We start from the raw sequence: 24357 nt of genomic DNA on the forward strand, positions 1-24357 counted from the left end.
TCTTACGATCAGCAATACAAGGTATTGAAGTTAGCTACATTAATATAGCCTACTGCTGCTATTTAGAATGTATTGTGCACTTTCAATCACTTTCTTGAACAAATGGTTAAAAAAAATGTAATTTAATTTAAAAAATAACGTAATAAGTAAATTAATACAAGAGCTGCTTCATCCACAACTGAAACCCAGGCACTCAACACGCAGACTAGCTAACGGATAGCCACTTTACAGCCAGCCACTAATCTGAGCTCACAACATCCAGCTCTAAACTCTCATTTGCCGACCCTGACATCACTCACCAGGCTAGTCCCCACCTTTCAAAGCCACATACACTCGCAGTCACAGTGTGGAATGTTATGATGGTGACCCCAACTGGACAAAAATAATACCTGCCCCTCACATACACACGTTGAATAATGCAAAATCAGTTTATATCCAATTAATTGATGGGGTAATCGGTAGGATGATTGATTTAAAAAAAATATTCGATAGATGCAGACCTATTTCTACAGCTGGTAGAAAAACTGTGGCAAGCTTTCTTGGGACGATGACGTGGAGGGTCAGATCTGGCCCACGGGCCTTGAGTTTGACACTATGCCTTAGAGGGTCCACTGTACGGGAGTGTAATGTCAATAGGTGTGTGTAGTATATCGGATGACCAGGTTTCATGTTGCAAAGCACCCATGCGGGCATTGCGTTGCCGAGCTCAACACAACAGAAGCCTGCTGTTGTTCAGGAATCAGGTGCCGGTGTGTACCTCATTGTGTATTTTAGTGTGGGTTGCGGATAAGCTTTAGGCATGTGAGGGTGTGCGTCTGTGTGCATATGTGTGGAGAGCTTCTCTCTCGGCGGGCAAACTATGCAGTAGGTGGTTGGTAAAGTGGGCGGGGTCAGGGTGCAGCCGCGTAGCCAGGTGCGTGTTAGGGGGAGCTGGAGGCTGGAGGGCCGCCTGTAGTACCTTGTTAGTCACAGTGTTGATTGCCAGCGTTGGAGAGGCACTTCCAGAGATCATACACTCCATCCCCAAAGACTCCGACTCCAGGCTGTATGGCGTAGACGCCTGTGGGGGGTGCGTTGGGGGTGGGATGCGGAGGCAGAGAGAGGAAAAAAATAAAAAATAAATTTCAACATAATCCAATTATTAAACGCAAGCAGGTTGATGTTTTTGGGCCTTTGTTCGCATCCTGCCGCAAAATGAAGACCGCACCTTTTATTTAGGTCACATTTCAAGCGTGCTTCTTCGCGGGAAAAGGAGAAGGCATTCATCCCCAACCTCACCTCCCACCTAAGAAACGCACATCATCGTCATCATGAAGCGCGCTACGCGTGCCCGCCATGTGTGTTGTCGTCAAAGATAACTCCGCTGTGCCTGTCTCCCTCTGAAAAAGTGCTTACGCTAAGAGGATTGGCTGCCGACAATACCATTTTTAATTCATGATAAACACTAAATGAGATTTCCCAAATTCTCACTCGTGCCGTCTGAGACTCTTAATGGAATTCCTAGTTTGGAGGGGGAGAGGAGGCAACAGAATAGACACGCTTCACTTTCTTGCCATGCAACATACAACCACACCAAAGACGCATCGTAAACAACATACAGCATGCACTGTGATACGTAATAATATGTAGAATACATTCTGCACGATATACATTATGGATAATTGAATGAACAAATTTATTAAAGACGTGGCACGGTGCAAGACTGGTTAGCACAGCTGCCTCACAGTTCTGAGGACCCGGGTTAAAATCCGGCCTCCCCGGTGTGGAGTTTGCATGTTGCCTCTGTGGTTTTTCTCCAGGAACTGTGGTTTCTTACCACATCCCAAAAACATGCATGGTAGGTTAATTGAAGACTCTAAATTGCCCATAGGTATGAATGTGAGTGTGAATGATTGTTTGTCTATGTGTTCCCTGCAATTGGCTGGCGACCGGTTCAGGGCCTACCCTGCCTCTCGCCCAGAGTCAGCTGGGATAGGCTACGGCATGGCCACGACCCTAATGAGGATAAGCGGTACGGAAAATGGATGGATGGATGGATACTTATTAAATAAAAATTTATCATTTATACATAAGATGACCAAATTATTCTCAATATTATTATGTAAAGACAGTACTAGTACTGAGTTTTACTTTAAATTTACATTAGTTACTAAATAAGATTATATACAAGTTATATATACATTTTAATTGTAATATATTTTTAATATTGTATAATAATGTATTTTTATATATTAATTCAATACTTTTTTACATTTAATTTGTTTTGAAACAAAATCACTTTTGAAAATATAATATTAGTAATATAATATTAGAATAATAATATAATATAACTATAATAATATATCATAATATAATATATAATAAGTATATTTTTTAAATATGAAATTTTAAAGCTATTAACATGTTGCAGGGATGTTGCAGGGATATGTATTTTCATTTATTATTTATTAATATGGTTGCAAAATACAACAATGACAGCATACATTTTTAGCATACTTTTTAATAACAGATTTTTAACATCTTGTTAATCTGTAACAGGGACACATTTGTGTATATTATATATATATTTTTCATATAAATACTGAATTAGTAACATATATATCAATAAAAATATGTATATAATTACATATGATTTTGTTTTTAAAATAAAATACTACTAGATATTTTTATATAAATAGAGGACATTTTTAATACTTCGTCAACATCCATCCATCTATTTTCTGTACCGCTTATCCTCACTAGGGTCAACATGCAGCAGAGAAATGTATTTAAATTGTTATATTACATGAACATTATTTTTTAAATATACCAATAACAAAATAAAATATTACAATCAACACTTGTGAATAGAATTTTAATGCCATGTCAGTGTGTGGCAGGGTCATGTACCAATATTTGCATATATAATATACATGATGATTTATTAATGTATTTACCAAAGACAACAATAAAATATTGATCTCAATATAAAAGTATCCGTACAATACATATATATTTCTTTAAATATTTAAGATGCTTTTAAAAATGCTAAAAATGCAAAAAAGAAAAGTTGCATAATGTGTGGTGGATTCAACAGGAGCAGAATGTACAGAAATCTGCCACCGAAATCCCAGTTTAACGGAACCTTCCCTTCCCGGCGGACTGTGGTCAGCCACATCGTAAGTGAAGCCATCCAGAGGCCGCAGCGCTGAGATGCCCCGAGGCCAGTTCAGATGTGAGCGGCTCCTTTAAAACCCCGTGTGTAACGCTGGATCATCCATAATTAAAAAGCCAAAAGCTCAGAGTAGTGGTCTGGATTAATTGATGTTTGTCTTAAATTTTTTTTAAAAAAAAATTAATAAAAAAATTGGGGAGGTGCGGATTATAATGTGTGTAATGGCTACCTACGGCACCATTTATCAATAAGGTGCCCACTTCATGACAGGGTAGGGAGGCAGTTACATAAAGTCTGCATATGAACTCCTGCTGTTTGTGTATGTGTGGAGAAGAACAGTGGAGCGATAGTGGTAGAAAAAGGAAAGAGTCAAAAGGAATAGAATCGTCGCTATAATGCGAGCCAATACAAGGGCTAAGAGGTTGGGTACTGGTATGAATTTTATGGGCCTTGGCGAAGGTCCACGCCACTGTAAATTAGAAATGATTTTTATTATTGTGGTTGTAGTATGCACCGTGGGGGACCTAGGTTCAAGCCCCCGACTGGACCATCCACCAACATCACCCGGACTCACGGCTGTGGTGTCCTTGAGCAAGACGCTGATACCCCGAAATGCTCCCCGGGCGCTTCAGATGCCCCCTGCTCCAGTGTCTTCCACTAACATGTGTATGTGTAGGTGTTCACTGTGATGGGTAAAATGCAGAGAACAAATTTTGTGTGCATGCATGTTCATGACAATAAAGGTGATTCTTCTTCTTCTTCTTTATTTGTATACGTTATAATAAGATAGTGGAGGAATTAGTGGTTAGAATGTCTGCCCCACAGTCGATGGGTTTTGGGTTTGTAGCTAGAGTGGATATGGTACGGAAAATGTTTCCAACAAATGTATTTTTGTTCATCCACTGTACTGTATCTATGCGAGTGATGTATAGCGACAGACAGGCAGAACAATTTAATTCTCTTCCACTAGATGGCAATAGATGTCAGAGGAAAAGCATTGTGTTCAATTGAACAGGCCCAGTTTTCACACAGAATTAAGAAGTACATTTTTGAGTAAATTGAAATAAGAAAAAAATTTTCAGTACACAGTACTTCACGGCTTTATTGTGGGTCATTGTTTACGCCTCCCACTATATCGTAGATTCTTAAGGGTTTGTTTTTTATGGGTTTACAGGCAAGTCCAAATTTATAGTTGCGCGCCTTCAGTGTTGTACCACGTTGTGGTGCAACATGCTATGCAGCACTTAAGTCTACTGGAAGAGATGCACAAAAGGTGAATCAACACATGTAGACATACAATATAACAATACTCACAGGCATATTTTCTTTATCCTCTGCGCAAAACGAGTAATATTACCACAACGGCTGAGTCACCGTAGTACTCGTTCAGTAGTGTCTTCATGACTGTATTATATTGCCCCTAATGGCCAAGTCGCACACACCAGAAGTAGTCGCAATGATTTAATCATAATGAACAACTTTTTAATTCTTTACATTTTATTTAATTATGTTATTAGTAGACTTCACACCGATTTTATCGGCCTGATCGGTATCGGCAGATAATTAGCATTTTATGCTGATCGGGTTTAATGTCATAATTTGCCGATCCGATCAATAACGTCATTGATCGGCTCCGCAAAAGACATTTACTCCACGTCGCCATCGTGCACAGTATATTTGAATCCAAAAGCTAGTTTATTTTTAGCAATGTCGCATGTCTTTTGATGTAGTACTGTAACTATCTGACGGTCAATGAAGTTATTTAATAATTTATTGATTTTTTTTTAAAACATGTGAGACAGACAACGCGTCTGAGACAGACAACACGTAATGCCCGAATCAGACTACAAGACAAATTTGCTCTTTCACGATTGCACTGTGTCAGACTACTGCAATAAAATCTTGTATTCCGATTACCACCGCATGCAGTTTTTTTACAATCATTGGGCTTTATCTTGTCAACTCAAATGCGACCGGATACACTTGTTACCGTGGCAACGACAACAAGAGTGGATCGCGCCTACTGTATTATAAGGACAAAATGGGGGAAAACGTGTGTTGGTGATCACCGGTGCTCAGGACAGGAGAGGACGTTCGTTTAAGGCTTGCTTGAGGTATGTTCACGTACTTTGAATACGATACGGCTCGCAAACAGGCAACAAAACATTATGTAGCCTAGCAAGCTAGTGGTACCACGAACGGTTGGACGTAAACATGCCGCCGTTGTCAAATCATGCTCTAAGTGTGGGTGAAGTAATTTAAGTAAAAATAAAGTAATTTACTAGAGCACTGATTTCCAACCTTTATGGAGCCAAGGAACATATTTTACAATTGAAAAATCTCACGGCACACCAACAAACAAAAATGTCACAAAAAGTGGTTACATTAATTACTGTATTTATTTCCTGCCATCTAATAGAAGACCATTCATTTGTTCTGTCTGTCACTATGTCTCACTGGCATACATAGATGAACAAAGATACATTATTTATTGTAAATATAATTTTTGAGAAATTAAGTACACAAGTATATACAGTAAATGAACAGGTCATTTAAATAGACATTCCTCCATCCTCGGGGGGGGGGTCTGGAACAGATTAATGGCATTTCAATCCACTTCAATGAGGAAAGATGATTTGAGATACGAGTCTAAGTTACGTGGATGTCAGGGATCGAATTAAATTCATATCTTAAGGCATCACCGTGTATAGTTTTGGTGACAGCTTTGTTGTGTCGTAAGATTTTTTTCCATGTGTGATACAATATGTGCCTTGGCTCAATGAATGTTGTGAAACACTGGGTTAGAATGAAAGTGTTTTTATTTTCCTGCATCACACTTACCCGCTCTCCAGACCGCGGCCTTTTCTTGGGCCGCGTTGGCAAGGCATCCTCCTTTGGGTTGGTGTCAATGGCCCAGTAAGAGCCCTGGGGGGGGGGGGGGAGAGAGAAGATTTTAAGTGGATTAAAAATGCTTTCCTACATTTGCACTTTACTCAAGGTTTGGAGTCACAAAAGCATCAGGCTTCTTTTTTTGGGGTGAAAAACACTATAATCTACCTTTATTCCGTTTGTTAAGAGTGCTTGTGCAGAACGAGCTTTTTGTCAGTAAGGAATGACTCGGTTTCCTCCACTAGTGGCTGGCAAGGGGCAGCTGCTGCTAAGCTCTTCTTTGAATCTCCACTTCCTCGGCATTAGGTGAGCGCGGCACCGTTGCCAAGGCAGCTCTCGGGCTGGGAAGCGAGGCAGAGCTGCCCCGGCTGAGGTGTGAGAGAGGCTAATCAAGGAAGGAACTGTGCAGGCTGGCTCTGGAGAAGGGTGGCGTGGGGGTTGGTGGGGAGACACCATTCAAAAGCGCCGGTCTGCATTATTTATCTTTAGCATTTCCTTTATTTTTCCGACGGTGTTCCTCCTCCAAGCCCAAAGCAAGGCAGTGTACGCTTGCTAAAAAAAACGAGATTTTTTTCCCACCTTAATATTTCATGATTTAAAAAAAAAAAACTCTAAATTGTCAAGAGAATGGGAGATCAGGACCTTTTAAAATGACTTCCCCAGCAGAGAGAATAATTGATACGTCACCCAGAGAAGCCGAGTGAGTTTTCGTAAAATAATAGCGTCGTATATAATGGCCTGCACTTGTTAAAGGGAAAAAACGTTATTTCACAACTCACGTTCTCCGGCGCGATTGCGATTGTTCAAATGAAAAGCAAGGCTTGGCCTATATTCATCAGGGGCGGGTGGGCCGTGTGTGTATGTGAAATGATATGTTTTAATATGCACCAAGCTTTGGGGTCAATTAACGGCTCCTCAGAGGGGAGGAAAATAAATCACACGCACAATCAAACCGAGAAGAGGGGGGGAAATACAACGTTGATAAAAATGCAGAAGCCTCATTAGAAATTCCACACCATTGATAAAGGTGAGGCGTGTTGTCACTGCAGTCGATCCTTGAGTGTCTTAAGATGCACGTTTCAAAACGAGGAGTTGAACAGACAAAGCCAGTCTGGGCTCCGTTGCTTATAATTAGTGCGGGGAAGAACACTTGAAGTTAACCCTCGTGGGAAGAGAGAGTTGCTGCATTTTTTTCTCCCCCCACCCCGACTCCCACCCCCCAGAGAGTTGGAAGGAAAATAAAAAAACATATAAAGAGCCATTAAATTATTCACAAATATTCTGCAACATAGTGTTGGGTCCACAGGAACATAGTACAAACCACCATATTCTCTTCAGCCAAAACAAAATGGCTGTTTTATCATAAAAGATGTAGTCTACCTGTAAAATGACACAGCTCCTTTTCATATATCAACATGAATGATGTCATCTATTCCAGTGGCTCTTACCCGTCCTTCACCACTTCCCCATAGCTCGTATTACAAGAATAAAATGTCATCTTAATATTTCAAGCACTAGCAAAACTGCCGTTACATTATGAGATAAAGTCTATACATTTTCAAGAACAAGATTGCAATATAATGACAACATTTTTTTGAATTTTATAGAAATGACAAGTGTACTATTACAAGAATTAACTAGAATAATCAACAACTAATCGATTATAAAATCAATCGGCAACTATTTTGATAATCGATTACTGGTTTAGAGAACTTGTTTAACTGCCTCTCAACAGTAAATATTCTCAGGTTTTTGTAGTCCTCAATGAAAGCAAATTGATTACCTTTGTGTTAAATCAAAATAAGGCATTTGCAAACATCATATTTTACTTTGAAAAAGAATGATCAAAATTTTTGCCTATTTCCTGACATGTCACGGCCCAAACAAGTAACTTAACCATAATCCATTTGTGTATTTTATGCACTGTCAATTTGAAATAATGTCCATTTTTAGAGTAAAGGGATGGAAATATAAAAATTTGTTTTTTAAATTTGATTCACCGATTAACCAAAAATAAAACTGACAGATGAACCGAATACTAAACTAATCATGAGTTTCAGCCCTATACTTAACATGCACTTGTTATATTCTTTGTAGACAAAATTTTCAGTATTACAAAGAAAAAGGTGTAATTTGGCAGAAATTACTTCATACTATTACAAGCGTTAATGTAAATCGTACCTGCGTTAATTAAAACAGAAAATTCAGGTAAAAGCCAAGGTCAGGACAAGGAAAGTCTGTTTCTAGACAAACGTTTGCACGTAAATTTGCACAAATTACATCATAATATAAGAAACGTTACTGTATACGGTACCTGCATTAAGGTTTAAAAAAGGAATTGGGTAAAAGGTCAAATATGGAATGTTATTAGAAAAAAGCTGAAATATTACGAGAAAAAGTCTTAATATTGCGGAAATAACAGATTATTATGAATGCTAGCTCGAATGGATACACATATGTGGCGAGAAACGTCCATATTTTTTCAGGTGAAAGATTGGGGTGATGTGTCTGAGAAAAAAGTTGGAATCTTATGAGAACTAGGTTGTAATATTACGAGAAAAACAAGTCATAATTTTGCATTAATAACAACACAATACTATGAGCATTAATGGGTTCCTGTGTTATGTTTTGAGGAAAAGTCAATTTTCCGAGAACTAAGATGCAATATTACAAGAAAAAGTTGGAATTTTACAGAAATAATAAGTTAATGTAAATGTACGTCAACATACGTATAAAAAGGCTATATTTTTCAAGTAACAAATTGTTTGTTTAAAAAAAGTTGTTTTATTACAAAGAAATAAAAGTTCTGAAATTGCATCATAATATAATAAGTAAAAAAAAGTTGGACTCTTACGAGAACAAAGTTGTGATAATACAAAAAAAAAACAACGTAATTTTTCATGAATAATGTAATATACAAGCATAAATGTTATCGTGTTATGATTTGAGAAAAAGTCGATATTTAATCAGGTAAAAAAGAAAAACAAAAAAATCTGACTCAAATTCATGTCATCATATTACAAGTCCACTCCATTTTGCCTCAACTGAGTAGTCAACAATCAACATTTTATAATAATCAATTAATCGGCCTATTAATTATTATGCCCATCTCTAATTTCGATGCTGGTGTTGTACGGATACACGGAGAAAACAACCAGAGTCTGTGTCCACTCATTCCTGCAGTGAGGCGAAACAGGGAATTAGCCCTGAATTGCACGTATCCCTGACTTCAACCCTCATGTAACAGACAGAACTCAGATTGGAGCCTCAAGCGAGAACGACTAACAACTGGAGACAAGTGCTTGAGTTGACGAGCTGTGTTTAAAAGCTTGAATAAAGTGTTAAATGTATGAATTGGAGCCTTGGAATATTGACAGCTCAGAACATAGCATGTACTCTTTTGATTTAATTCTGTCATTTACTTTCATGTCTTTATATATTCATCAACGAATTGAATTGAAAAAAGTTTTTTTTCTATCAAATATTTGTATTTATTTAAAGTGCACTATTTCATAATGATCAGTGCATGACTGTAACTAACAATTACTTTGATAAATTATTTTCTCAATTAAGTGAGAAACTGGATGAAAAAAAATCTTAATTTCCAGCACTTCATTAAAAAAAAACTGGATATTATTTTAAACTGACAGTAGAGAAAATGCACAAACATAAATTGATTATGATTCAGTTCCTGGTTTGGACTGTAACATCAGAAAATCGGCAAAAATATTTATCATTGTTTTCCAAAGTAAAAGCAGATGTTTTCAAATGTCTTTTGATTAAACACAAAGGTAGTCAGTCTGCTTTTATGGAATATTTACTGTTGAGAAACTAAAATTCTGAGATTACAACAATTTTAAATTAAACAAGGTCCATCCATCCATCCAGCCATTTTCTGAGCCGCTTCTCCTCACTAGGGTCGCGGGCATGCTGGAGCCTATCCCAGCTATCATCGGGCAAGAGGCGGGATACACCCTAAACTGGTTGCCAGCCAATCGTAGGGCACATACAAACAAACAACCATTCGCACTCACATTCACACCTACGGACAATTTAGAGTTGTCAATTAACCTACCACGCATGTTTTCGGGATGTGGGAGGAAACCGGAGTGCCCGGTGAAAACCCACGCAGGCACGGGGAGAACATGAAAACTCCACACAGGCGGAGCCGGTATTGAACCCCGGTCCTCAGAACTGTGAGGCAGATACTCTAACCAGTCATCCACCGTGCCGCCTTAAACAAGGTCTCCAAACGATTAATCACTTATCAAAATAGTTGTCGATTAATTTGACAATCAGTGGATGTGTTGTTGATTATTCTATTTACCGTAATTTCTCGTGTATAATGTGCACCCATGTATAATACGCACCCCCAAAGGTGACCTCAAAATTCTGGAAAACCGTTCTACCCATGTATAAAGCATTTTTTCAATGCATGATTTTGCTTCTACTCATATGATCAAAACATAAAGTATTATCTGTATTTTCTTAGTTTTTTTCAAAGTATAATTCTGAAGTTAAGCACTTTATTTGCACACATAATCCTTTTTTTTAATTTACTTGCTCTTATTTTGTAATTCACAGCCCTACTTTTATTTAGTAAATTAGAAAACACACAGTTGTGCTCATATGTTTGATTAACCAGGCAGAATTTGTAAAATGGGTTCAATTCTTTAAAGAAAACATGAAGGACCAGGTGAAATCTTTATTTCAATGGGATTAAAATTAAACGGTCAAGCGTTTCAGAAAAGCATTATCATTACACAAAACATAACCCAAAAAAATGAATGATGGTTGTTGTTCAGTCATCAGTCGTATTTAAAAAAAACATTTCACAAATTCTGCCAGGGTATGTAAACTTATGAGCACAACTGTACATATATGCAGTCATACGTACGTACCTCTGTCATATTGGAATGAAAGTGGAGGCTAGACTTTTTTTTTATAACCACTAGGTGGAGGTGGCATTTTGGAATGAAAGTGTGCAGCTTCTTCATAACCACTAGATGGCAGCATACATTTATAAAATGTGAAAGTTATTTCCATTTGCCACTATACCCATGCATAATGCGCACTATTGACTTTTGACATTTTTGGGGGTAAATAAATGGGCATTATAAACGAGAAATTACGGTAAGTCTCGAAATAGTACACTTGTCATTTCTGCAGTATTCAAACTTTTTTCTCGTTTAATTTTATAATTGTTGGTTAACCCATTAACTGTTGCACCTCTAGAAAAGAGTCACATCACTATTAAATATTTCAGCCCTAATCTTATTAGGGCTGCAGCTATCGAACATTTTCAGAATTGAGTCTTCTACCGGGCGGCACGGTGGATGACTGGTTAGAGCGTCAGCCTCACAGTTCTGAGGACCCGGGTTCAATCCCCGGCCCCACCTGTGTGGAGTTTGCATGTTCTTCCCGTGCCTGCGTGGGTTTTTTCCGGGCACTCCGGTTTCATCCCACATCCCGAAAAACATTCATTAATTGAAGACTCTAAATTGCCCGTAGGTGTGACTGTGAGTGTGAATGGTTGTTTGTTTGTATGTGCCCTGCGATTGGCTGGCAACCAGTTCAGGGTGTACCCCGCCTCCTGCCCGATGATAGCTGGGATAGGCTCCAGCACGCCCGCGACCCTAGGGAGGAGAAGCGGCTCAGAAAATGGATGGATGGAGTCGATCATTAATCGAGTAATGAGATAAAAATTGTCATGACAATCATGAGATTATATTTGGATACCACACAATTGACTGGACTCTTAATGATCGATTAATCGATTTACATGCAGTCAAGGTGGCGTTTTTTGTACAATAACGAGCGCCATTTAATCCCGAGCATCTCCCAGACTGTCAGACCCAGACTTCGCCTCTCCTATCTCATCCAAGCAGCAGTTTTCATATTCCTGCCACATTACAATATTGATGCAACATCTCAAGAGCAGCAACCGCCTCTTTGAAGTTGTCTTGTGCACGAGGGGGGTAGTGGATGAGAATGGGGGGAGGAGTGGTGGGGGTGCTGGAGAAGGCAGTGAGGAAAATTCCAAATTAAACATTAAGGATGCGAGCACATTGGCTGTGCATCTGGAATGGGATCCATACAGCAATAGATTATTTTGTATTTAGTGGAGCAGCTCCCAGGAGTGTCAATATCAGAGGATTACAGCAAAACACGAAATTAGCATGCAGTCCCCATCCTCTAGTACACAACCAGGCGTAACTCTCCATGCATATATGTGTGTGTGTGTGTGTGTGTGTGTGTGTGTGTGTGTGCGCGCGCGTGCGTGTGGCGAGGGTAATTATTTGTGCCTATTTTCTTTCTCCCTGGGACGTGTAGCAAAGGCCCAGATAGTGCAGGGCTGAAATGTAGGTTAGGCTCTATACGATTAGACCTATGCACAGTGCAGGACTAAATATAGGGGCTGCACTGTCATGAACCACCTCAGTGGATGAGGGCTAATTATCAGCTTGATGTCACAAGAGATGGCTAAGTAAATGGGACTGCAAACCCTACAGTAGGTGGTCCCACTGAAATTCAAATGTCAAATTAACATTACCAAGAAAAATGACTGAAGTAGGAGATTGGTGCTGAATGCTTCAGGGGATGCAGCAATTCTGGAAATGACCTTACTTAAACTCTGTTTTGACTCGGTCTCCACCAGTCTGACTTTTCTCACCTCACCCACATCTGCTGTCTGAGCTCGCCCAGTAATAAAAAAGAAAAAAGTCTCTCCTTACATATGAAATCCAATCCTGCGGGGGAGGTAGGTTCCTAATAGATTAAGAGCGTGCCATGCATTTCTCTACTGTCAAGGTTCTGGCAGGGATTCAAAGTTAACATTTTTCCGAACAGAGACTGCATGATTTGCACACAAGCAGCTGTTGGTACCAACCAAACATGTGCCTCAAGTTGTATTCTTTCATTTTGACACGTGTTATTTTAGGTTAGGTTAGATACTGTAGATACTTTATTGATCCCAAAGGAAACCAACAGCAGGAACAATAAATGAGTAATAGTGTAACACGGGGGGAAACAAATTACATTATGTGAAAAAAGTCCTAAAAAAAAGAAAAACCTCATATTTGGTAGAAAGGAAGTCTCAATGTTCTGAAAATATTAAGTGGGGAAAGACCTAATTTTTTGGAAATAAGTATTAACGTATACCTGCATTACATTTTGAGAAAAAACAAGTTAAAAAGTCAACTTCGTTATCTTACAAAAACAGAGTCGAGAAAAAAAAAATCGACTCTGCATCAATAACATTGTAATATGAGCGTTAACGTGTACCTGCGAAATATTCTGAGGAAGTCATTTTTGTTGTAAAAAATGTACTTTTTCCTGAAAATTTGTCAGAGAAAAAAAAGGCGTAGTCTGACGACAACGAAGAGTGCAGTAATCTTCTAAAATGTTTAGTCGGAAAAAAAATATCTACATTTTGTTTGAATAACATCAAAAAACTTATGAGCACTAATGTGTACATGTGATAGTGTGAGAAAAAGAAAAGAGTGCCAATATTGTGAACATAACATTGTAATATTCCAATAATATTACAGTAATAATATTTCATTAATGTATGCCTGTGTCATAAGAGGAAAAAAAAAAATACAAGCGCAACTCCATAATATTACAAAAACAAAGTTGAGGTAAAAAAAAAAATAATCGATATTGTGTGTCTATAACATCACAATATTATGAGCGCTAAAGTGTACCTGTGATATGTCACAATAATTTTTTTTCCTTTTTTTTTTTTCCAGAAGAATTATCATTGAGAGAAAAAAGTTGTAATGAAGAGAACAAAGAGTGCTGTAATCTTGGAAGAATAAAGTTTAGAGAAAAAAGATAACATTGTAACATTTTGAGCACTAATGTGTACCGGTGATAACTACATCACAGAGAGAAAGGGAGAAAAAGTTCAAAAAAAATTGTAAAAAGGTGGGATTTAGTTTACTGGAAAATTATTATTAGAGAAAAAAGGAGTAATCCTAAAAGAACAAAGATGACTAATTTTGCAAAAATAACATTGTAATGAGCATTTTTTTAAAGTAAAAAATCGACGTCGTAATGTTACGAAAACAAAGTTAAGAAAAAAACTACATTCTACGTGAATAACATCGTAATGCTAATGTGTACCTGCTATATATTACAAGAAATTGCTCTTTTGGAAAAGGGTGGTAAAAATTTCAGAAAGACGTTCTAATACTAAGAGAGCAGAGTGTTATTTTTGTGGGAATAATATACTAGTATGAGTGTTAATGTATGTGTGCATCCATCCATCCATCCATTTTCTGAGCCGCTTCTCCTCACTAGGGTCGCGGGCGTGCTGGAGCCTATCCCAGCTGTCATCGGGCAGGAGGCGGGGTACACCCTGAACTGGTTGCCAGCCAATCGCAGGGCACATAGGAACAAACAACCATTCGCACTCACAGTCATGCCTACGGGCAATTTAGAGTCTCCAATTCATGCATGTTTTTGGGATGTGGGAGGAAACCGGAGTACCCGGAGAAAACCCACGCAGGCACGGGGAGAACATGCAAACTCCACACAGGCGGGGCCGGGGATTGAACCTGGGTCCTCAGAACTGTGAGGCTGACGGTCTAACCAGTCGGCCACCGTGCTGCAGTATGTGTGCATCGTAACAGAAAAAAAAGTTTTTGAGTAAAAAAGTCGCCATCTTACAAGAACAATGTTGTAATATGTCTACATGTTGCAGAAATAAAAATGTGATACTAAGAGCAATGATGAATAATATGTAATGTGCCTTATATAACGAGAAACAAAGAAAACAAATTTTTTTGAGTCAAAAGTTGGTCATTTTGAAATTGTACTTCTACGAGAAAGGTTTTTATGTTTTGAGACAAAAGTGAGATTATTACGAGAAAATATTTTTAAAAAGTATGAGAAAAAAGTAAAAGTTGTAGTATTACCAGAAAACAAAATTATTTTGCACAGAAATAACATTGTGATACTACAAGGATTAATGTGTACCGGGTAAAAATATAGGTTAGTGTATATCCGGCCATTGGGTTAAATCTTTTAATCTCACCTTTCCTGGGTCATCTTTGGAGCGAGGCACTTTGAGAAAACATTTGTTCAATGACAGATTGTGCCGTATTGAGTTCTGTGGGGGCAAAAACAGAGAGACAGGTGGAGAAGGTGAGTACACAGACACAAAAGCAGATTACAAGAAAGAACAAGTCTGCAGTAAAGGCCTCTTTATACTCCCGCAGTCGCGCGGCAGACAACGCCTGCATTGCATCACGTGACCGACGAATTGGCCCGCACACGGCAAAAATTGTTGCTACCGGAAATGGCTAAAGAAAATACAGAGCAAACTCCACCCTGTCGTGTCCTAGCCGATACCAGCCGTAGCGACACCCCTGACTTGGAGGTGAACTGCAGTACATTTTCAAAACTGCGCGCATGGGTTGCGCTCGAGTGTAAAGGCAAACTACGCGCGGGACAGCCGCAGTGACATCAGCGCGGTTGGCGTCCGCGCGGGTATAAAGAAGCCTTAACACATTGGCTTGCATTTTCGAGTTTTGGACGTAGAAGCTGTCATTAGAAGAGGCATTACAGTATACCTGCTTTCACGCTTCAGTCGTGTACGGTCACAAACTGCAAAGAACTCGGCAGTTGTGATTTCCTTCTCTATTTACTCCCGCCGTTTTTTTCATTGCGGTCAGGCCAGCCGAAAATCTGAAGTCAGGGCAGCCGCTACAACAATTGTTAATTGTGTCTTACCATGAAATGCCGCCTCTCTGCCAACGTGCTGAGAGGGCCAACTTTAAAATAAAAGCTTCATATATTACTACATTGGACATCAATGCCAAGTTGGCCATGGAGCACGGTGCAGCTTTTAAAGAAGCCTTAACCATACGTTGAGCCCCAGGTGGCTGGATGACTAGATTGCGGGCACTGCTGCATGAGAAGCACTTTTTGTATGTAACAGTGCCCCAGCATTTTAAATGTAAAAAATCGCCTACGATCAGGCTCATTTAACCATGGCAGCCGAAATCGCGATCGCAATTAAAATTTGGTTAATTGTGAGTTTAGAGTTAAATGTGTTCCGTGACCGTGCTCTTAACTCAAAACAATCGGATCTCAAATCATCTTTTGCAAGTGAAATGAATGGAAAATTCATTAATTGGTTCTAGCCTTCTCCCCCCCAAAAAAACAACAAAAATCCTGTATTGAGTATTTTAATGAGGAAAATAGCACTCCATAATATTGGACTTCATAAAAAACATACAGTAATGATATAATTAAATAGAAATAAAAAAAAATATTTTTGTCATACTGCATCAAGTCAATGCTGCTCCTTCTGGTGTGCTCGCCTCAGCCACATGAGGGCAGTTTAAGACAGACAAACAGAAATACAATTACAGTAATTGAGGCGTTATGAATCCACTTGAGTTCTTAGCAGGACAAACAGAGCTGAAATATGATTGGCTGCTGCATGCAGTCCTGTTTGAATGCAGCAACCAATCATATTGCAGCGGGACAAGTCCTGTCTAGTAATACTCAAGAGGGAGTATTACTCCTCTCTCTGTTTATCAGTACGGCAGTAGTATTCAGTACACTAGTATCATTCTACGTAAAGGATAAATGATATATGAATGAGAGTAGTTCACTGTTATATTGTCATTGTACACATTTTTTCTGCACCGTTTGTTTTTAATCCGTTGCTTAAAGCACCACAACAGACGCTAATTAGCTTTAGCATGAAGCTAGCGGACTGAAAGGCTAATCTATAGCTGCTTTAAATGCACAAGGTGTAATTTTCTTTGTTTTATGTTTAGTTTGACAGTAAACATTAACTGGGAGTGGCATTAAACTTGAAGCCTCTTTTTTTTTAATTGGTCACGATTTGTTAAAATTAATCGAGTTGAGTCTAAACTTTTTACTCGCAACTCAAAGCAAAAAACAGGCCAAAAAAAGTTAATCTCTCGAAAACCTCAAGTTGGGTCACGCATCTCAAGGCACCACTGTACTTGCAAAAATAATACACTTCTTTTGTCTGAAACATTGATTTAGGATTAATTATCCATTTATGAATGTCAGAAAGAATATTAATACATTTGAAGGGATCTGTAGTTCCTAATTGCGTAGGGAGAATTATTATGAGGATATTCTTGTCCGGGTCAAAATTGACCAGGACCATAATACAGTATGTGTGCATGGAAAATGAACAGTATGTAAGGGTTATAGTCACTCCTTCCCTAAAGGTGCAAGCTACTATGATAGCATATCAAACTCCACATGTGCTAAAAACAGGAGCCAAGAGGAGTCCCGCACTGGGATCGTGGCAGGAGCCTGATATTAATTAATGCTCCAGCGGGCCCTGTGGGGGCAGGAAATAAATTATGCAGATCATCATCCCAAAGTTAACTCATTACACACTTACAAGCTACTCCATGGCGTCTAAGAGCGAGCTCCAGCCAGCTGTCTCGTTGGGATGGAGAGGCGGATTGAAGTAGCCACCAGGGCAACGGAGACCAATGAAAGCACACCCCCCCACCCTCCCAAAAAAAGATAGCCCTGCACACACCTCCACTCCACTTAGTTGCGAGGGCTATTGACAGATGGCCATGCTTAAAAAAAATAACTAAATAAAAATTTTAAAAAGATGCGGGGTTCTCCGCTCGCTTTAATTGATGCAGGAGATGAGTGGAGAGCGGTGGGGAGTGAGCAAGAGACCCCCAAGAGGATGAGATGGGAGCCGCTTGTTCAACACTAAAGGCAATTATACCACAGGAGGGACGATAATGACAGGCTCGTTGTGTGATGCCGCCAATCGCACCACTGTGAAATGCCAATGGAAACCATAGGATGCTTTCACTGTTCCCCGACAGAACATAAAGAGCCTCGCAGTCAGTCAATTATCCTTGTGCCTGGAGTGGAAAGGAAAACTGTACCACAAACTGTCTGTTTTAAGGAGCGCCTATCATTAAGTAGGATGGTTGCTGTTATGCAAAGGCTGGGTTTGTACAACATGGCTCAAGAGACAATTCTTGTTTTTTTTCTGCTACAATGCGATATAAGGTGCATAAAGGGAAGTCCTCGGTTCACGAAGGTGCCGACATACAATGTTTCGAGGTTACGGACAACGTGCGATGAACTAGCTTGTTGGGCGTAAGAAAACGTGGTCACACGGCAAAAGAAGGCAAGCTCAGTTACCGCCGGACTTACTGTTTTTCCATTTGTTTTATATTTATAGCCTTGAGGTGTTTCTCATAAAATTTACTGTAATTTTGACTTACTATTAGGTAGGTTAGTGAAGGACAATAGCCTGTTCCGACTTTAGTAAAAATTCTGAAACTGCGTGGTAAACCGTAGAATATGCGAATGCACTGTAGCATTAATAAACAAATTAACATGACGTATCTCAATACACCGATCAGTGACATATACATATGCGTCGACTCAAATAAAAAACAAATTGCGGTAAATTAATGAAAATAGCACCGTGACAAGTGCCCACCATCTTGGTGGAATTTTCTAAAAAAGATGGAATGAGCACTTCAAACGTCTCTAAAATCCTCCACGATAAATACAATCATGAAAAAATGAATTGATGACTAAAGTACATGACCTATTCTACTGCCAACACTGCTCTTGTCAGGAAGAATGTTCAAGTTGCACTACTTAAGGCAAGTTTTTCAAGGAAAATAACGCAGCTAAAAACATCACGGTAATCAGAATCATCTTCATTTGCCAAGTATGTCCAAAAAACACACAAGGAATGTGTCTCCGGTAGTTGGAGCCGCTCTAGTACGACAACTGACAGTCAATTGACAGGGAACATTTTTGAGACATAAAGAAATTTTTTTAGGGGCTCGGCTTAGAGAACACTGGAATTTTGGTCCTTACAAGCTTAATGGTGGATATTTTAATCTGAAATTTAGGTAATTAGGCTTAACACGATCAGGATTTTTGGGGCCGATCACCGAGTTTAAAAAACCGATAACCGACCACAAGATGGAGGAATGTGTCTCTTTAAATGACCTGATCATTTACTGTATATACTTGTGTACTTAATTGCTCAAAAAATTATATTTACAATAAATAATGTATCTTTGTTAATCTATGTATGCCAGTGAGACATAGTGACAGACAGAACAAATGATAAATGGTCTTCTATTAGATGACAGGAAGTACATACAGTAATTAATGTATCCACTTTTTCTGACTGATTTTTGTTTGTTGGTGTTGGCTGAGATTTTTCAATTGTAAAATATGTTCCTTGGCTCCATAAAGGTTGGAAGTCACTGCTTTAGTCAGATCATGTATTCTAATCAGTCAGGTCAAAGCAACATTACATGACAGAAATAATGGGTGCTAACTTACTGTAATTAAATTACTTTATTTTTAATTAAATTACTTCACCCACACCGAAACTTTAGAGCATGATTTAACAGAACAGAATGTTTACGTCCAACCGTTCGTGGTACCACTAGCTTGCTAGGCTACATAACGTTTTGTTGCCTGTTTGCGAGCCGTATCGTATTCAAAGTACGTGAACATACCTCAAGCAAGCTTTAAACGAACGTCCTCTCCTGTCTTGAGCACCGATGACCACCAACACACGTTTTTCCCCATTTTGTCCTTATAATACAAAGTCGGCGCGCTCCGCTCTTGTCGTTGGCGCTACGGTAACGAGTGTATCCGGTCGCATTTGAGTTGACAAGATAAAGCCCAATGATCGTAAAAAACTGGATGCGGTGGTATCGGAATACAAGATTTTATTGAAGTAGTCTGACATAGTGCAATCGTGAAAGAGCAAATTTGTCTTGTAGTCTGATCCGGGCATTACGTCTTGTCCGTCCGTCTCAGACGTGTTGTCTGTTCCACACGGCCGACATGTTTTTTTATTGGCCGTCATATATTTCCAATACTACGTCAAAAGACGCGGAAAAAAAAAACTAGCTTTTGGATTCAAATATAATGTGCACGATGGCGACGCGCAGTAAATGTCTTTTGCGGAGCCGATCAATGACGTCATTGATCGGATCGGCGAATTATGACATTAAAGCCGATCAGCATAAAATGCTAAATATTGGCCAATACCGATCAGCCCGATAAAATCGGTGCAAAGTCTACAGGTCTTTGGGGAAGGGTTTCACCGAGTAGAAGACGAAAGGAAAGTATCGATTGCAGCTGTGGACATCTGTGCAAGGACATCAAAAAATGCGTTTTTTCTCGGTGAATACTGACATTCCACCGCAGTTTGGTATATTCCTTAGACAACTCATAGCAACTGTTATCCAAAAAGTCCCAAATTATTGAATTTCCATGCCCATAGTTGAACGGCGAAACGACTGATTTTACGTATTGTGTGTGGCACAATAAAGGCTGTCTGATATTGGGAAAAAAAATATTTTTGTAAAAACTACGACATATATTGCGAAATAAAATACAGAATAATATACGAGTGATCAGAAAATGAGCACTTAATTCTTTTCCTTCTCTGCATTGTTTGGACAATGTATAATAGCTTTAGTAGAAAAGAAACTATGCTCACTAGAGCACAAAAGTATACTGAGTCATTAGTATGAAGTCTACCTGTATTTAATTGCACTGTAGCACAGATCATTTTACATTTTAGACTTGGAGTGTGACAGGATGCACGTCTGGAAACAAAGATTCTCTGCAACTTATCTTTGCAGAATACAGATACAGTAATACTCCGCTATATCATGCTTCGCGGCCCCGCTATGGTGCAGATTTTTAAGTGTACAATTTGTACAATATTTTGTGTTATCCATTGCTCTCTCTCTCCAATATGTGTTTCAGCCTGCCACAATAGCAATTTTTTTTAGGAAACTATCACGATTAACGATGTTTTTTTTTATGCCACTGATATAATGATATTAGACGATAATGATTCAAGTACGCCGGCCAACTGGTTAGCACATCTGCCTCACAGTTCTGGGGACAGGGGTTCAATCCCCGGCCCCGCCTGTGTTGAGTTTGCATGTTCTCCCCGTGCCTGGGTGGGTTTTCTCCGGGTACTCCGGTTTCCTCCCACATCCCAAAAACATGTGTGGTATGTTGATTGAGGACTCTAAATTGCCCGTAGGTGTGAATGTGAGTGCGAATTGCTGTTTGTTTCTATGTGCCTTGCGATTGGCTGGCGACCGGTTCAGGGTGTACCTTGCCTCCCGCCCGAAGATAGCTGGGATAGGCTCCAGCATGGCCGTGACCCTAGTGAGGATAAGCGGTAAAAGAAAATGTATGGACAGATTCAAGTACATCCTTTTGAAGAGCAATCAACTTTTTATACTAAATAATATTGAACATTGACATTGTAATGTAGAACAATAAATAAAATAGCTTAAATAAATAAAAATTATTAATAAAACAGACCCAGGCTCTGATCACAAATCCATCCATCCATCCATTTTCTGAGCCGCTTCTCCAAACTAGGGTCGCGGGCGTGCTGGAGCCTATCCCAGCTACCTTAGCCTAGGCATCCACAATCCATTCACATATGGTAGCGTAACTCGCCCGGCGCTGCCTCCTAGTCTTAGTAAAGCTGTGTTCGCCATCTGTCATCCATCGCTCCCATGCCGCTCGCAACTTCACTTTGTTCATTAGTTTAATCAACACAGACTTTGTGTACACCTGAATTTTGTTCCTTCAATAATGCCGTGTACAGTTCCCTCCACAAGTATTGGAACGGCAAGGTCAATTCCTTTGTTTTTGTTCTATACTGAAGACATTTGGGTTTCAGATCTAGAGATGAATATGAAACAAAGGTTCAGAATTCCAGCTTTTATTTTATGGTATTTCCATCTAGATGTGTTAAAAAACTCAGGACGGAGCACCTTTTGTTTGAAGCCACGCACTTTTCAAGTACCGTAATTTCGCATGTAGAATTCCCCCCGCCCCCCCAAAAAAATTGTCAATAGTGCACATTATGCAAAGGTATAGGGGAAAATGGAAAAAACTTTCACATTTTTGTAAATGTATGCCTCCATCTAGAGCAGTGGTTCTTAACCTTGTTGGAGGTACGGAACCCCGCCAGTTTCATCTGGAGTTCTCGGAACCCTTCCTAATTTGAAAAATAAAATAGCGTTTATTTCAAACTTCATCCATCCATTCTCTGAGCTGCTTATACTCACAAGGGTTGCGGGAGTGCTGGAGCCAATCCCAGCTATCATCGGGCAGGAGGCGGGGTACACCCTGAACTGGTTGCCAGCCAATCACAGGCCACACATAAACAACCAACCATTCGCAATCCATCCATCCAATATTAAAAATTCTTGGTACAGTATACTCAAGTTAAAGTGGCCATTCCAACCAGACTCAGCATTTTGACAGACTGTCATTTTTGAGAAAGCTTGTCACATTGCTACAAATTGGTTGTTTATCTATATGTGCCCTGGGATTGACTGGAAACCAGTCCAGGGAGTATCTCCCCCCCCCACACACACACACACACAACAATCATACCTACACCTCAAATGCACATTACTGTGTTTAATAATACAAAATAAATGTTTACAATTGGTAGAATACTCCATCTAGCCATTCTCAATACCGCTTATCCTGTTCAGGGTCGCAGGGCGCTGGAGCGTATCCCAGCTAACCTTGGGCAAAAGGCGGACTACACCCTGAACTGGTCGCCAGCCAGTCGCAGGGCACATTCACACCATCACTGAGTGGGAACTGAACCCACGCTGCCCGCACCGAAGGCAGGCGAATGTGCCACTACACCATAAGTAACTTCGGAAGAATACTTGATTCTGAAAATATATGATAGCTGTAGCCATATACAAATATCTTACATATACTGTCATTTGCTTGGTAAATTGTATTTGCGTAGGTCATTTATATTGCTCATGTTGTACTGACCAGAAACCATACAACGTTGCAATAAAGCTGTACTACGTTCCATATCTATTTCTAAGGTTATCATTACTGGTACCCTTATCAGAAGACGCTGCTACGGCTACATTAGAAGTTTACTTTTTAACAAACGCTGTCTGCATGCATTCATTCCTTGTCTTTGCCTGTCGCAACATCCCTTGCTGTGTCAAGCCGTCTTTTTACACCGCTCACCGCACATTTGCCAAGAGGTGGGTGAACCGCGAGCATTTTTAGTAAATACGAAACAGAACAAAGGGGCTACTTGAGGGTATTGCAATTACAGCAGAGGAGGGGGGGAGAGAGAGAACAGGATCACAGTGGTGATGAGGAGAGGAAGAGGAGAGCAAAGTGAGGACTAGCTGACAATGATGCACCTCAAAAACAGCGTGGAAGTCCATTTGTTCACATTTCAGAACTGCTTTTCCACATTGAGATTGAAGTGGAACCTCAGTTTGTGATTAATCCTTCTAAAAAGTCTCACTAAAACCAAATCGTCAGAAAACTGAAGCCATATTTCTCATAGGAAAAAATATAAATCCAATTAATCTGTTCTAGACACCCATAAATGTTGGCAAAATACATTTTATAGAGAATAAATACGTTTTTACATACAAAAAATGTGAATAAATACAAATGACTAATGAAATTTACCTTTATTGAAGACTCTTGACATGAAAGTGAGGTGACAGTGAAGAGAGGAGAGGTTATTGTTTATCCAGGGTTACTTCCTTTTGTCTTTTACTGGCACTAAGACCAGCTTGAGAGTCACTAGACCCATTAAAATAAATAAATAAATAAAATAATAAATAAATAAAATCTGTCGTTGATGCAGACTTCTAGTTTTGTAGTTTGCTATGAGTTGTTGAATTATATCTTGTTTCTCCCCTCCTTTACCAAAGGGCTGGCACTCAAATCTTTCTTTGGCCCCATGGTGTCTTCTTTAGCAGTCAATTTTAAGAAATACACATGAACAAAAACTTTCAAAATGCTTCGGATGAACGTCCCGGTTGACACTCACTCAACGACAAAACACTCCATAATGTTGCACCTACGCATAGGATGCTTTGTGTGGGCGCTCAATTCCAGGAAATGAGTGACAGAGTCACGCGACTGTGGTACAAAATCCGAGCGGATGTATGAAAACTGGGTATTTAACTGACGGGAAGCATAATCAAAAATCAGATCGTAAAAAAACTAGGGCATACGTAAACCGAGGTTCCACTGTAATTATATTTGGAATAATGTGTTCCAGAGTCAAACTCGTATCCATTATAAAAACCTTTACTACCGGTAAGTTTCAATTCAAATTATAAAATTTCCAACAGTCGTAAATAGTGGCAACACAAGTTATCCACTGTTAATATTAATATAATTAGAAAATAGAATAGTCTTTAACCACTCTTGTTACTTTGATGACCAATACTACATAGCTGATGCACCTAATT

At 39.3% G+C, this 24357-nt stretch overlaps 1 protein-coding gene across 3 annotated transcripts in view; it reads right to left on the reverse strand.

The window, feature by feature from the left end:
• Positions 1-24357, reverse strand: part of foxj3 (forkhead box J3) — a 168489-nt gene that overhangs the window by 38081 nt on the left and 106051 nt on the right. For 2 of the 3 annotated variants that reach the window (XM_061786214.1, XM_061786216.1), the window contains 3 exons: positions 15084-15158; positions 5996-6079; positions 959-1060 (listed from right to left, as the gene is read on the reverse strand). In XM_061786214.1, coding sequence (XP_061642198.1) covers positions 959-1060; positions 5996-6079; positions 15084-15158 — 261 coding nt within the window. The remainder of the gene's footprint in view (positions 1-958; positions 1061-5995; positions 6080-15083; positions 15159-24357) is intronic. The other variant, XM_061786217.1, reaches the window with a different exon arrangement.

The sequence above is a fragment of the Phyllopteryx taeniolatus genome, chromosome 9 (assembly GCF_024500385.1).
Source record: "Phyllopteryx taeniolatus isolate TA_2022b chromosome 9, UOR_Ptae_1.2, whole genome shotgun sequence".
Taxonomy (NCBI): domain Eukaryota; kingdom Metazoa; phylum Chordata; class Actinopteri; order Syngnathiformes; family Syngnathidae; genus Phyllopteryx; species Phyllopteryx taeniolatus.